This window comes from Schistocerca americana, chromosome 3 (assembly GCF_021461395.2).
Source record: "Schistocerca americana isolate TAMUIC-IGC-003095 chromosome 3, iqSchAmer2.1, whole genome shotgun sequence".
In the NCBI taxonomy this organism is placed as follows: Eukaryota; Metazoa; Arthropoda; class Insecta; order Orthoptera; family Acrididae; genus Schistocerca; species Schistocerca americana.
Genome location: NC_060121.1, coordinates 558,574,860 through 558,592,128, shown reverse-complemented (window position 1 = coordinate 558,592,128; position 17,269 = coordinate 558,574,860). Strand labels below are relative to the sequence as shown.

Genomic DNA, 17,269 nt, shown 5'->3' with positions numbered 1-17,269 from the left:
AGGATGATAACGCTGTAGATTTCAGTTGTTGGCAGCAATAGGTTACCAGACTCACCATGCCGGCTTGACGCGTCTCGTCGATGTAGTGAGTGGTGATGATGACTGTCCTGTTGCCTTCTTTGGTGATGCTCACCAGGTGATCCCAAATGCTGAAACAGTAGTTGAACAATGTCACTATCACTGATAAATAGTGGCAAGCATGCGTTTGTCTTTGGTGCCATTCAAAGCAGAATCCAACAGCGCTTGCAACCTCAATTTGTCTGCATTCACTACGAGAACAATGTGCATGAACATCAATACTGATAGAATCTGCAGCCAACATTTAGAAAGAGGGAGTACAGTTGCTCATTATGTGCAGTTGAGAGATGTCTAATCCGTCTCTAATGGATGCCACAGTTACAACATATTGTTGCAAAAGGTTTCAATAGTCTTAAAACACATCTGGGCGATATTCAGAAGGAAGTGGAGAGGTTATGTAATGGGGATACATACCACACATTTAGATCGGCAGATACTGTAGTCTGTTCCAAAAGTTCATATGGGAAGCAGAAAATTTTATCTATTTTGGACCCGCTTACTACACTCATGCCTAGTTCTTCCTCTACAATTTTTCCCCGCCACACTTCCGTCCAGTACCAAATTGATAATCCCTTGATTCCTCAGGATGTGTCGTACCACCCGATCCCTCTTTTGATAATGCTATGCCATAAGGTTTTTTCTCCTCAGTTCGATTCACTACCTCCTTATAAGTTATTCGATCTAATCTAATCTTCAGCATTCTCCTGTAGTATCAAATTTCAAAACTGAAGAATTATTATCATATGAAGTTAATGAGTTTCGATTTATAATTTAATACTGCCAAGCGCGCTGAAAAGTAGCGCATCTCCTGCAAATGTATTTCACTTTAACAGCGCCAGCATAAAAAACACAGAACACAGATGTTAATAGTGTTTCATTTACACGGCATTTGGGAATCATAACATAAAAACGTTCAAAGTAGAGAAATCTCTGGCACCAGCTACAGGTTAGAACCCGAATGCGGTACCTTACCACAGCGAACGAAGAACATTACTAGTGTCTACTGAGAGACTTAGTACTCTCTGCACTGTGTAAACATAGCGTCTCAAAAGTTCGTTAACATTTGAAAATGCACCATTTCACGGTATAATGTAAGTAGAGAGGTAAAAAAAAATCGCCACATTGCCTGAAAGGACACGAGATTATATTGAAAACGAAAACGAGTGTAAAAACTGGCCAACAGATGGCGCTCGACAACGTACCCTCCAATCGGTACAAAATCCAGCGTCGTCATGAACTGTTAGCCACCGGTTTTGTGACGCGGAGAGAATCTGTCGTATGGACATTTCAAAAAATTGGTTGTCTAACGTGTTGTGGACCAACATTTCACACTCCGAGGGTCCGTCAGCATCCTCAACCGCAGAATATGGGCTACCGAAACTCCTAGAACTGTCGTGGAATCCCCACTGCATGACAGGAAAGTCACGGTGTGGTGTGGAACGGACGCTTCTTCTTCGAAGAAATGCTGATTTTCAAACTGTCAGCGTGACAGGTGAGAGGTACGCCGATATGTTACAGAATCGCGTCGTCCCTAGCCTGGCAGATAAATACCTGCCTGAAGGTACGACTTTTATGCTGGATGGCGCTCCACTCCATATTGATACGCGTGTGAAAGATATCTTGCGCACTTCGTTTGATGAGGATCGCGTGCTGAGCCGCTACTGCTATCATGCTTAAGGTCCCCTTCAGCCGCTCCGACATGTACTCAGATCTATCTGTACAGACTGTTTGGGCAGACAAGTCGCTGCTTGTAAATTTGTCTGCGCTGTTGGTCGGGTCCGCCCTACGCAGAGTCTGGCAGGATTTGAATTCACGCAGACGACACACAGACAAGACTGAGCGTTAAATGCTATCTCAGACTAATCGCTCAGTTCATTGTGCGTCCTTGTTGGGTCGGTATTGTGATAAACAGAATTCAGTATGAGTGATGTTACTAGAGATTCTCAAGCTCGCGGATTTATTACAGAGAGATTGTAACAGAATTTATAGAACTTTACTGATCATTGCGATCTGTATGGGAAATGGAAATACGCTACGGTCGCAGGTTCGAATCCTGCCTCGGGCATGGATGTGTGTGATGTCCTTAGGTTGGTTGGGTTTAAGTAGTTCTAAGTTCTAGGGGACTGATGACCTCAGAAGTTAAGTCCCATAGTGCTCAGAGCCATCTGAACCATTTGAAAATGGAAATAAATATACTCATTTTATTCAATGTGACGTATTTGCATACATATAAACAGTTATACAGATAAAAACGCACATCAGTACATAAAATACACCACATTTCAAAGGTATTGTCAGTACTTAAATCATTCTGTAGTGTTTTTGCCTGCGAAATATTCAACGAATTTTTCTCGAACTGACTTAGGTTCTGATGAACAGTGTGCCGTATCTGTAATCCCATTAGCCGACTTGTATCCTGGGATATAAATTCTTCCAGATCTTCTGGTGTATGCAGAAGTAAAGGAAAATCCTAAATCTTGCAGATAAAATCCCAAATGCGTTTTCCACAACTCCGCGAGTCTTTGATAAATAGTAGTTGAAAACTTGCCTGTCTTCTGTTACATTGTTCTGGATGAAAGCTTTTATAAAATTCGTTTGCAACGAAACCGCCTTATCTCCGATGAAAACAAACGGTAGATCGTCACTAGTTTCAGGTTTGGGAATTGTCAGAATATCATTCTTTAGCCTTCTGTAGAGCTCCGTACATTCCAGAACACTTCCGTCAGAAATACGACCACTGACTCCAAAATCAACCATTATGAATTCGTAGTTAGCGTTAACTACAGCCAACAAAACTAAGTTGTCATATCCTTTGTAGATATAAAAGAATGATCCGCTATTTGCTGGAGGAAAAATCGAGACATCCTTTCCATCTATGGCCACCAGAGCACGTGGGAAATTTCATTTTACTTCAAACTCCTTAGCGATGTGTCTCCAGTCATCCTATGAGTTTGTAAACTAAAAATGAAAATAGAGACATAGTTTTTAGTTGACACCCAAAAATCCTAATAGAATATGTTTCCTACTACCACGCTTATTCCTTGAAACGGCATATAATTTAAAAAAAATTAATGTTGACAAATTTTGTATTTCGCATTGTTTCAGTTGATATAAAAATAGACTCTCTATCGTAGCATATGGAAGATGTTCATCACCTAAACTACTAAACAGTTAACGAGCCTGACGAACTGAGAGTTTCTGTCACAAGATAGTGTTTAGGATAATGGACAATCGTCATTGTTGGCCATAGATACACATACACCAAAATGTATGTGTAAAAACAAAAAGTAAAAAAAACCCTCTGTCGATAGTGTGCAGCAAATTAAATACACTGGAGAGAGAAGATGTTGCAGATGCTATGGCGACAGTGTATGCTGATAAGGTTAGACAACTGGAACCAATGCAAAGTCTTCGCCGAAATGCTTATCAGCGAAGTTTTCAATGAGGCACAATTGCAAAATCTTTACAGAAGCAGTAAAAATCCCGGACATGGGAGTTCTGTACCGCATTTCGAAGCATTCGATCCAAATGAGACTATGTAATATATGTCTCACATTTTAATACGCCTACATTCCATGTTATGAATTTGTAAATAAATTTGTTTAATAAATGTGTGACTGTACAAGAATAAGAAACTTAATCACACTAAAAATATTAAAATAAAAAAAATAAGGAGTTGTGATTAACTTCCGTTCTCGCCTTCAAATATTGTTGCCTTAATACTGCATGTAAAGCACCACATGTTTCTGGAATGATGTGACTTAATGATGATGATAACATCATAGCAGAAAATTTAAGATTAGCATAGCTGCTGCCAACAGCCAGAAGCCTCAGTGAGACTAAAAGTCTCTCGTAAGCACGTACTGATTTTCTCATTACGCTATCATGTGTCTGTATGTATGGTGCGACATGTTTCAAAAGCAATAAAAATGTTTCTTCGTCCATTCTTAAAGAGTTGAACCAATCAGCTTTTTCAAATTTTAGCTCCTCTAAAAGATTAACGTTTGAGAGTGACACACGGTTTAGAAGCCAGTCCTTCGTCCGCCTTATAAGTTGTGGCCTCTTTCTTTTCTCAGCAAGACAGCATAATTGCGTTATAAACAAATTTACTCAGTTTGGCCATAACCTCTATATTGTTGCCCGATGAATTCAAGACTGAGAAAAACTGTACCAACGGTCGGAACACGTAAATGCTGTGTAAAGTAGGTAGACCTGTTGCGCAGAAAGTCGTTGCGAATCTACTCTGCACAGACAAATCGAAATGTCTTAGCGCCCCTGGTCTCCCAGATCTCCAGACCTCCACCCATGTGAGTAGTGGTTGTAGGGTTACCAGAAGTCTAACGCGATGGTCCGACCCCGTTAGGAATGCTAAAAGACAACATCCGATGGTAGTTTCTCACTGTACCTACTAATATGCTAGACAGTGCTCTTGACAACATTGTCCCTCGACTGGAAGTATTGATGAATGACAGCTGTCATGTTGAGCATTTGTTATAAAGAATATTGCGTTTGCAAATTATTGCTTTTGTATCATATGAAGCACCATCTGTTGGTCATTATATGCACTATTTTTGGTTTCAATAAAACCAGATGTTATTTGAAGCATCTCTACCGACATTGTGCCATGAAGTAATGAATTTTCAAATGTTAACCGGATTTCTGCGTCACCCTGTACTTCGCACTCGGGCATTAAGCGGCTGCCGTGGGGCGTAGCGATGACAAACAACCGGTGAGCGCGGAAGTTTCAAAACTGTACTTTCAGAAGGTCGTAATTGCGTACTATCAGAATTACAGCCAAAATTTTCTTGCGGGCCGGGTTTCTTGGGCTGATAATTTACTGTTTTCATGAGATCAAGATTGTGACGCTTCCTTGTTAGAGTACTGAGACATCCTGGAAACACTGTACATCTTCGTTTAACTGATTGGTCGATGAACTGATTCTCTGGTCGGGCACTTCACCTCCCTAGTACGACGATGCGGTATGCAAACCAGTCATCCGGCTGACGACCGCTTTTATCCAATAGTCTCTACTGGAACTAAACTGGACATTCACCTAGCGCAATGGTAGTCAAACTGTGGCGAATCACGCATTCGTGCGGCGCGCGGTTCTCAGTCGTGTTTTATAGTAACATGCATCTCTCAGCTAACAGCCGAATTCGAAAACGCCAGTTAACGTTAAGATCTCCCTAAGAGTGTAATTTTCCAGCTCAGTACCTAACAAAAGTAGTTAGAGAGACAGTGCGCGACTCTTACCGATCGGCTGCTATGGTATATATTCCAGGCGGAAGTAATAGGGATTTGTGAAGAATGCACATCTTGAGATGCGGTACATATTTGTAGCAATGAATACGAAATTAAATTGACGTTGTAATATAACACAGTGAGTAGAAGATAAATGACATTCAAAATATTTAGTAAACATTTGTGATTGTGTGTCATATGGTTAATCCATTTAAATATAAGTACAATTATTGTTATTAATTAATAGTGGGTAAATCTATAGGGAGAGACGGGTAATGTACAATATGCACAGAGCCAAGAGGGAATCATAAGAGTGGACGACCAAGAACGAAGTGCGAGGATTAAAAAGGGTATACGACAAGGGCATAGTCTTTCGCTCCTACTGTTCAATTTGTACATCGAAGAAACAATGATGGAAATAAAAGAAAGCTTCAGGAGCGGAATTAAAATTCAAGGTGAAGATTCGCTGATGACATTGCTATCCTCAGTGAAAGTGAAGAAGAATTACGTGATCTGCTAAATGGAATGAACAGTCCAGTGAGTAAAGAATATGGACTGAGAGTAAATCGAAGACAGACGAAAATAATGAGAAGTAGCAGAAATGAGAACATCGAGAAACTTAACATCAGGACTGATGGTCATGAAGTAGGAGAAGTTAAGGAGTTCTACTGCCTAGGCAGCAAAATAGCCAATGATGGAAGGAGCAAGGATGACATAAAAAGCAGACTAGCACTGACAGAATGGGTATTCCTGCCCAAGAGAAGTCTGCTAGTATCAAACAAAGGCCTTAATTCGTGGAAGAAATTTCTGAGAATGTACGCTTGGAGCACGGTATTGTATGGTAATGAAACATGGATTCTGGGAAAACCGGAACAGAAGAGAATCGAAACATTTGAGATGTGGTGCTGCAGACTAATGTTGAAAATTAGGTGGGCTGATAAGGTAAGGAATGGGGAGGTTCTGTGCAGAATCGGAGAAGAAAGGAATATTTGGAAAACATTGACAAGGTGAAGGGACAGGATGATGGATCATCTGTTACGACGTCGGGGAGTGACTTCCATACTACTAGAGCAAATAATTGAGGACGTAGGTTGCGAGTGCTACTATGAAGTGTAGAGTTGTCACAGGAAAGGACTTCGTGGCAGCCCACATAAAACCAGTCAGAAGACTGATAACTCAAAAAAAGAAAATCGTCATCCACTTACACAGCCATCACAACACTTGTGGGGCAATTATAGCGTCACAACTTTGGGGCCACTGAGGATGGCAGCAATTTGAAACAGATGACAGTCCACTCGAAGTATCCCAAATGGTGCCGACTTTAAAGGATCAGCACTTGGGCGCCGGTGGCCAACTTACAAGGGGAGGCCACGACGTTCGGAACGTAGTACTCCATGAGGACAACAAAATGTGTAAGCAGTAGCGCGTACTTCTCAAGCGTTATCGAGAAAATCGCAAGATAATTTCGGTCGTCAAATATATACCTGTGCGTGGCCATTTTTACCATGAAGCGGAAGCAGCCGAGTGGAGGGTAGCTCAGCGTCTTCGTTCAGAGGGCTGCGTGCTCTCTATAATAACAATTAGAAAAAAACTGAGTGAAGGAATCAACGATCAACTTGAACGTATGTCTTGTGACGTCCGCCAAGACTAAAACACAACGAACTATATCGGGGGGAAAAAAAGTGGTTAGCGTTCAAGCCCCGTAATCACTGGATCGAGTCCCGTTCGTCTATTTATTTTATTTTCAACACAGTCATCATCTTTACTATTTATATTACAATTGATACAATGGGGAAAATACGTGTAATTGGATGAACTTTTATTAAATTTACAATGTTATTTGGCAGTCTACTAATTTTTATCATCACAAATAATGTAATATTCATAACTATCGACTAGTAAACGACCAGACGCATAAAGTGATACTGAAAATGTATGCTTGTCCGTGATTTGAGAAATCCCCTATACCTGGAAGGAGCCCGAAACGACTTGTTACCTCCAAGTTTTGACCGGCACAGACGGCTTTCGAAAGATGTACAATTAATCGTCGCTTTCGACATTACGAGTACAAGTTGCAGGATGGTATTTTTCGTAAAAACGTGGAAAACATAAAGTTAAACGGCACCAGCTGCATTGAATAAATACTATGTTTCCGCCTACGCAAGGTCTTTTGACGTTTTCGTGGAAAAACAAACCTCGATAACATTTTCACAAACCTCTCTTTCAGATGATAATTTGGAAGCAAACCATGCATAACGCAGTATTTCCTTAAAAATCGACGCTGATAATTGGTTATGCAGTATCGAGTGTATTTTAATAGCGTCTTCCGAGAAGCAATTTGTCGTTCTCTTTCGATTAAATACGAACAGTTTTGAAGACACGGACAAGCATACATTTTCAGTATCACTTTATGGGTTCGATCGTTTACTAGTCGATTGTTATGAATATTATATTATTTGTGATAATAAAAATTAGTAGACTGCCAAATAACATTGTAAATTTAATAAAAGTTCGTCCGATTACACACGTATTTTTCCCATTATATCAATTGTAATATAAATAGTAAAGAAAATGACTGTGTTGAAAATAAAAAAAAAACTGACGAACGGAACTCGATCCAGCGATTTGAACGCCAACCACTTAAAAAAAAAAAGTTCTATGTTGTTCGTTGCATTTGCTCAGGCGGACGTCCGATGACGCCCGTTCAGTTTGTTCGTTGATCCGTTCGCCCAGTTTTTTTGTTTTTTTTGTTTTTTTTTTTTTTTTATTACAATGGGTAGCTAACGCTCTGACCGAACACACAGAGCTACCGTGCCAGCAACCATTCGGTTACAGCCGCTTCATGGTAAAAATGGCCACGCACAGATATATATTTGACGACCGAAATTATCTTGCGATTTTCTCAGTAACGCATGAGAAGTACGCGCTGCTGCTTACACATTTTGTTGTCGTCATGGATAACTACGAGTTATAAAGGCACATTTGCATGCCGAGCGTGAGTTTCCTCGGAAACGCGAAATATTAATTAAATAAATAATCAGTGACAAATAAATAAAGCCTATGGCACACAACTGCAGCGCTGTGTCGCTGATAAAACAAAAGCACAATTACGTTACTCTTATGTTTGATTAAGGAAGAGTGAGCTCTGGTTGAAGTGGTGCGAGAAGCACGTATTTTATTTTATTGTCTGGCACACCGCCATATTTCATGTTATAGAAGAATACTGCGAGTTGCAACCACACTAGGCACTCGATTCTGTAAAGAATTTATATTTATAAAAGTAAGTAGGATTATGAACTGTAGGCTTATTCATTGAATATATCTGATTTAACTAACTGTGTAACTTTTTTTATGTTTAGTAGACAATCACCTCTGTACGACGTATTGGCATGGCTGGCAAATTATTGTAATATTGAGAATTTAGATTTGAGTCCGCACCTACCGCAGCAGTCTTTGGAAACGATTTAAATACGTAGTCCGATTATTTGAGTCTTATTTCACGGTCAACTACGAATAACATTGCATTTACGAAAAAGCCATTGTCAAGCGTCTGATACCGAATAATTAAACGTCCACGTTCCAGATAAGCAAATACAATTGCAATCACAATCACCATCATACAGATAGAATAATTAACATATTTAAAATAACAATATTTTTTTTATTTATTTTATATTGGCGACTGCGTGTCGGACTTGTTATTTTGTCATTTGTTACATTGTTCTCTTTGTTTCATGTAAAAAATCAACTTTCTGGACCTGGACGTCAATGTATGAGAGATAACAAAATCTGAAGATATTTTCCAATTCTGAAATTTTGCGGGAAGACGCAATGAAACTTCCAGCAAAATAAGGTAAGACGCAGCATCTTTGCATTAGCAGGCTTGACCAGACGTATAATTCAGTGTGTTAGCTTTTCAGTAAATTCTGTAGTGTTTCTTTTCTGCATAACAGTTTCAGTGATAAATTTCATTCTCAGTACTTTTCCCTAAACAATAACGTATGCAACAATACCAATACACGAGTGTACAATATGGCCGACTTCTGTACGATATCATGTAACATGGCTAGCAGCCATTACCAATAATCTCAAATTCAGTTTATATTTTTAAATTAACAGACAGCCATTGTTGCTACGAGCGATTCATGCTCAACTACATTTTATTTTAAAATCAGTGTCAAAAATTTTCTTGAAACATATATCACGTGTGGCATGGTAATAACTAGAAAACAATACGCAAAAATGGAACAGCAAGGACGTACTATTCAGACGCAATCCGACACGGACGTGAGACAAGTGTTAGAAAATGACTTTACGACAGCAACCGGTAGTGACGATTCATCAAACATTGACGCAAGTGTTGACGAAAATTTTGACGATAGGCCGTCCACTACAAAAATTTCAAAATCTCAATCAGAGCTCATGTTAATGCATGACGTCACGTCTAATGACGCGGCGGGGGCAGAGACCTTGCAAACGGTAAACATTGCCGACATGTTACAAATGCTAATGAAACAAAACGCCGAAAATATGGCAACCTTAAAGGCACAATTAGAGACACACAATGAACAGTTAAAAACACAAAATGACGAAATCAAATCTGATCTCATAGCAATCAAGATAGGTAATGACACTTTATGTAAGCGTGTGGAACTTATAGACGCCACACTGACCAAACAGATGACCGAACTCAGTACTAAATTTTCCCAGCTCAATACGAGACAAGAAAAGACTACAACTGACGTAGCACTTTTACAGACACAAGTAAAAAACCTTAATGTCACGTGTGAAGTTCTTACTGAACAAATTCAAACATATCCTTCAGTACATGACAATCTTGAAAAACGAATTACTGACGTACAGAATAAATTTGACAATGTTGAACAACACCTGACTGACATCTTACAATCAGATGCCACAGCTCATTTTCAAAATATTAATAAAGAATTTTGATAGATGCTTACGTGAAAATTTTCCAACAATTGTGCACGACTCCGTAGCGCAATACATTACTGATAACAAACAGCTGATCAGTGACGCAGTACAATCCGTCACTGCACCCATGAGACAATTCACCGATCAACTACAGTCTGAATGTAACGAAAATATCAGTCAAAATGTACAGTTCAGAAACCAATATACATTCGAGTATGATACACACATTCCGCACACGACAAATACACAAGAACAAAACACACCACGACTACAACACATACCACGATGTGGAAACACAAACACAAGCTATTATCATGGTAAACCACAGCAACATTATCGTAATTACTCGCCAGCTGAACATACCAGTAATTACAGTGGACTAAATCCATATCACAATGCGAAGGAAGATGAAAGCTTAATGAAACACAGGCAATTTCAGATTTTTATCCCAGAAAAACGAACCATTCATCCGGTGATTTTTCTTAAATCTTTTAGTAACGCATTTCCACGCACTTGGAGTGACCGGAAAAAGATTTCATATATTGTCGGTTACATCCAAGGCGATGCAGCTGTCTGGGCATACAGTCAAGCTGACGTATGTACCACGTACAGTGAGTTTGAGCGCGCTTTTCTGAACAAATTCTGGTCGCAATCCGTCCAGGAGCGACTCAGAAGACAAATTTTAGAACCTGAAACTTTTAACAGTAAAAATGGTAACTTACGCAGATATTTTGAAAAATACTTGAACATGGGACACTTTTTAGACGAACCAGTCGCAACGCGTGATATACTCCGTGCGTTGAAGGCCAAATTGCCTTTCAACATTAAAGAAAAACTCCTACATATCCCGGATGACGATTCAGATTATTTTTTAACAGCCTTAGATTCGGTTGACATGTTACTTGAAGACCAGCGCTTCGCGCGGCAAAACAGCAGCCACAATGTTTACACTAGTGGTATGCAAAACATGCAGGCTTGCCAACACAATTCTGGCGCGCCCACAGTTGGATACGCGGTACAACAAAAACAGCAAACTCACATGCCGTCTCAGTACGGAAATCAAAATCAACACGCGTATTCCAATACAAACAATAGTTACCACAGTAATAACATTTCATGCGGCAATCCATACAAAAGGCACCGCGGTAATAACTACAGCGGTAACAGCGGATACAAAGGTAATAACAAAAACACAAACAGAAATAGAAATAATAATAACTACGAGCCAAGACAGCATCAAGGTTGGACTCGTAACGATCAGTACTTTTATTCAAACTCTGCTTTACCACAGCAGCCACCAGGTCAAAATTGGAGCATACCTTACGACCGACAGGTAAGTTATAATGCGCAACAGCAACAACAACCGCAAAAGTTTGGAGATCATAATAGGCAATATCCGAATGTGAATATAATAGAAATGACACCTGATGCACAACCTCAATCTGTGTCAGTACCTAGTACAAATGATAATCCAACAAGCTAGAAACAGTCACTACTTTGCCCCAGGTCGTGGCTGAAGAATTCTTGGGGGGCGACTTCAATGTTAATCAGTTATTTGACACCACACATGAACAACAGAATAATGATATGCCGAGTAATTCTAAACAAAAACTACCTGTTTTATTTATAAGATACAACCACAATAACAATATATCAGATGAACTTTTACAAGACAGTACACAATGTCGTTTAAACACAAAGGAAATTGTTTTAGCATCTACTACTGGTGTAGTAGGTGGGATTCCAACTACTATTATCCTAGATACAGGTGCAGCTGTGAGCGTTTTGTCTTTTAATTTCTATAAAAAGATGTGTGAATTGGAACCTGTGCCTGAGTTTCCTGCCCAAAACTGTAAAATAACTACTGCACTAGGTAGTAAGTCATGTAGGGTTACGAAGCAAGTTTTTGTGAACGTTAAAATAGGTAATGGAACCGTACAATGGCCATTCCTGGTTGTACAAAACCTTGTGACAAATTGCATATTAGGAATAGATATTATGAGCGAGAAGGACTGCATTATAGACTTCTCCAACGGTAAATGTATTTTAAATGATAAAGGCAGTGTAATTATTATTGATTTGGACAGGAGAACTCTAAAGCATGACAAACACTGTACAGGGTACAAGGTTCAGTTAGTACTTGACAATGACATTCAAGACATGCAAACACACTCATCTGACACAGAGATAATGGACTTGAAAACATTGCTTGATCATAAGATAAGTGAAGCTACAGCTCTCAGTGTACATGAACGTATAAAACTACAGGAAGTGTTATCCAAATATTTACAAGTTTTTACCAAACGATTAGGTGTTATCAACACGTATGTGTACAAGATTGAAGTTAAGCCTCACAAGATCTTCTACCATAAGACATATAACGTACCGTTATCTCAACGACCTGCTGTGTGGCAAGAATTAAAACAAATGTTAGACTGGAAGGTCATTGAACCATCCACCTCACCTTATTGTAGTCCTCTACTTGTTGTCAAAAAATCAAATGGAAGCATTAGGTTAGTGTTAGACGCACGAGCTATTAATGAAATAATTTTACCGGTTCACACAAAACCTGAAAATTTAGAAGAGCAATTACAGAAATTTCTAGATGCAAAATATTTTTCCACAATAGATCTCGCTAATTCGTTTTGGCAGGTGGGTATCACTCCTGATTCTCGGAAATATACTACATTTATGTTCGGGGGGCGAACCTATCAGTTTTGTGTTCTACCCTTCGGACTGAATGTCAGCTCTGGGGTATTCATTACAGCCCTGGATACCGTGCTTGGCGACGATTTAGTTGAGACAGTCACACACTATGTAGATGATATACTGATAGCTACACAATCTTCGAATGAACACGTTGACACTCTTCAAAGAATTTTAGAAAAATTTGCACAAGCTGGAGTCACAGCCAACCTAAGAAAACCAAAATTTGGTTGCAGTGAGATAAAGTATTTAGGACATATCATTAATTGACAGGGCATACGTCCGGATCCCAGTAAATTAGATGCTATCAGAAACTTTCCTAGCCCTCGAACTAAAAAGCAGTTAAAATCATTCCTTGGGCTATGTTCATTTTTCAGACGTTTTTTGCCACAACCACTTTTGAACAGTAAACATCTGCTAAATCTACTCAGAAAGAATCAAGTTTGGATCTGGTCGGAACAGTGCCAGAATGACTTTAATACAATTAAACATGCTTTAGTGAATGCTAACATATTGAGCCATCCAGATTTCAATTTAGATTTTTGTATGACTTGTGACGCTTCACGTACTGGCTTGGGCTGTTGCTTATTTCAAGTTGTAAAGAATAAAGAGGAGGAACAGATAAGAATTATTGGGTTTGCGAGTCGCACTCTAACTGAATGTGAGCGTACATACTCCACTACTGAGTTAGAAACACTTTCCATAGTATGGGCATTCAAGAAATTCAATTATTATTTATTTGGAAAACATACGGTAATTTACACCGATCACCAGGCCCTGACATTTTTGTTAACTTGTAAACTTGTACATCCTAGACTATCACGATGGGCAGTTACACTTCAGAACTACTCTTTTGAAATTAAGTACATAAGAGGTAAGGACAACACCATTGCAGACACTTTGTCTAGACTTCCACAAGGTATGAATGATACCAACAGTGACTTAGAAAATATAAATGACTACAGGATTCTCTTAATGCAAGACAAGCAGTATCACCAATGTTATATTGATATGTGCAGAAACATGGCTGAATTACAAAAATCTGATCCTCACTGGTATAAGATAATAACATTACTGGTAGAAAAACACAATCATCCTTTGACTAAGTATTACAAGTTACACAATGATGTGTTATTTTACCGCCGACATCCAAATGCTACTAGCTGGTGTGTATGCATTCCCAAAGAGTCTGAACGTAATCTAATTTCGCACACACACTTAGTTTGGGGTCATTATGGGACAAAAAAGTGTTTAGCGAAGCTCAGCACATACTGTTATTTTAGCAATATGAGAAGAAAAATTTACAGGGAACTGAAAACATGTGTCATATGTCAAAAATCAAAACCTCAGAATTTATCCACAAAAACAGATTTACATTCTATTTTACCTAGTAAACCCCTGGAAATTCTGTGTACTGACATCAGTGGACCGCACCCAGCAAGCTCTGGAGGCGTCAAATATATCTTAGCTTTTTACGATATATTTTCTAAACATGTAAAACTTTATGCTTTAAAATCCGCCACTGCAAATGCTATAATACGAAGATTCTCAAGTGATTACCTGACGCACGTGGGAAAACCTAAAGCAATTCTATCAGATAATGCAGCATACTACTCTGGGTACAAATGGAGAAATTTCTTGAAGGACAATAACATTAAAAGTATATTTATTTCGAGGTTTAGTCCACAATGTAACGCGACTGAGAGACTTTTCCGAGAATTAAATCGATTCATGAGGACCTATATTTCATCAAAACATACTAATTGGGTGTCCTACCTAAGTCTTTTCGAAGACGTACACAATAACTTAAATATTTACGATACGAATTACACACCTAACGAGATCATGTTCAATTGCAAACAGAACGATCAGTGGATAGAACCATTACCTAAGTTGTCAGACAAGGAAATCACACCTGAACAGAAAATAAAAGAAGTATTGACTACATTGACACATCACGCACAAATACGAAACAAACATCACAGAAACATAATAAAAAGAAAACAAAAATTCGAGGTAGGAATGCTTGTACTACTTCGTACTCATCATAAATCTGTAGCACTCAAACGACGCAACGCTAAGTGGCGTCTGCTATATGAAGGACCTTATATAATTGTTAACATACCGCATCCTGGTGCGTATCTGTTACAACATCCTAGAACTAACAAAATTATTGGGCTATACGCACACCGAGATCTTAGAGCATTTCATGCTGAATAATGTCAAAGTCATACCCATCAAAATATTGCTAAGCAACTCGAAAAACTCTGTTGTTACAACACAGATAATAAGTAGTATAGAAATTTTCATTTCAGCGGTTCCAGTGACGCAGTTGAAGACAGAAGAACTCTTCTTTCAGCGCGCGCCTCCACCTGAAAGACGGAATATTAAAGTAAAATTTATGATTACGTAGCAGTGGATGACATATTAATTTTTCACGGAACATTTGTTACTGAAGGTACCACTGACTTGGTGTGACACCTGACGAACTGACAGACGTCATCTGTGAAGCGATCTTTTACTTTGAGAAATAGATTAGACGCACATCTCTTAACACGAAAAGCATCTATCAGTAGTCAAGGCCACACAGACACTCTACACACACGCACAAAACGCGAGGAATCGAACATTTTCTCTCTCTTACTATTTTGAATATTTATTGAGTAGTGAAAACGCCTGGTCTTGCCTACTGATGTAATGAATGTTGTGTCTAACCTATCTTAATTTCAGATGACATCACAAAAAACATCGATAATATCCCAGCAAAACCGCTAAAGAGGATGTAAATATCTGCAATTCATGTAATCAAATGGGACACAATGTAATAACCTATAGCGATGTAATGATGATGTAAACATGTTTATGTGCAACTGTATTATGTTTATGCTAAGAAAATATGTGACATGTGTATGTATAATTACTTATTTTTTTAACTGATGTATAGTGTAACTGTTACTATGTAAAAATTTGAACAAAACGAGTGCCAAAAAGACATTGCATAGTGAACCACTGTTCACGGACATTAACGAACATTACTAACTCTGTAACTACGCGGAAACCCATGTGAAAGAAACTGTTAATGCCATTCATTATGCAGCGTATCTATGTAAACGCGATGAAGATTTCCTTGATTAATAACTACGAACATTTAGGTGAGCTATATTCAGCAAAAAACTGAAAATGTGAAGTGCATAATTCGTGCATCGTCTAGTGATATTACTACAGTACCCAACTTCAAGATGTTAACTGGATTAAATGGACACAAAGTGCCTGTCCAGAAAACAACACGACGGGTGGAAGAATTTTGGTTGGAACTTCAGGGAATGAAATGTTCTCGAAATGTGACGGACACTCTTACCTGGACTGTCCAAGGATCGACGCCAGCTATGTGCCGTCCGAGGTTCTGCAACCAAGCTTCTACGGAATGTAAAAAACGAACTGCACGTGGACCAATTACTCGACGGGTCACGTCTGATCTGTAATAAGCAATGCTTTTAGTCACAACGAACTGCATCACTACGACTATAATGGAAATGAGAAATGGACACGCTTATGTATTAATCACGTTGTTATACAACGATGTTACTGTGATCAAAAAACTTTACCACGACAATACTAACCTGTAAAAAATTATTGTGCAGCAGATGAATATGAACTGTAATAACGACACGATGTGTATAGGTCAACGCACCTGAAAAATACGGACATTTTTCTTTGAAGTATTTCAAAACAATACTATGTAACTAAGAACATTCAACAATCTAAGTTGTATTGTGTTATAACAAATATTGTAAATTTAAAACTAAGTTACCTGTCATAGAATGTAGTCTTCATATGTAATCTTGGTTGAATATTTTCTTTGTGCAACGACTGAAAAACGCGCGCACACGAACAATATGATCTGCAATACTGTGCCGCGTGATCTAACTGTACGATATAACGGCAGTGCCGCAGTTACACAGACGCTTCTGCGCATGCGCGCACTCTATCTGCCAACATTAGAACTTTTACGGCGCACCCGCGTCATTCAAATTTTGTATATAATGTGTATAATGTGTAATGTAAGTCATGTAAATAGTTGTAGATAACTTAGATTTTATTGTGCCTTTAGGTGAATTGCTCGCCTGCAGGTGTGTCCTTTCGCCTCGCAATTCAGGGGGCAATATAAAGGCACATTTGCATGCCGAGCGTGAGTTTCCTCGGAAACGCGAAATATTAATTAAATAAATAATCAGTGACAAATAAATAAAGCCTATGGCACACAACTGCAGCGCTGTGTCGCTGATAAAACAAAAGCACAATTACGTTA

The 17,269-nt window shown here is 38.8% G+C and overlaps 1 protein-coding gene across 2 annotated transcripts in view; it reads right to left on the bottom strand.

Annotated features, from left to right (window-relative positions):
* LOC124605828 (ABC transporter G family member 23) overlaps positions 1-17,269 on the bottom strand; it is a 344,743-nt gene that overhangs the window by 89,452 nt on the left and 238,022 nt on the right. For both annotated transcript variants that reach the window (XM_047137757.1, XM_047137756.1), the window contains one exon: positions 56-149. In XM_047137757.1, the coding sequence (XP_046993713.1) occupies positions 56-149 (94 nt within the window). The remainder of the gene's footprint in view (positions 1-55; positions 150-17,269) is intronic.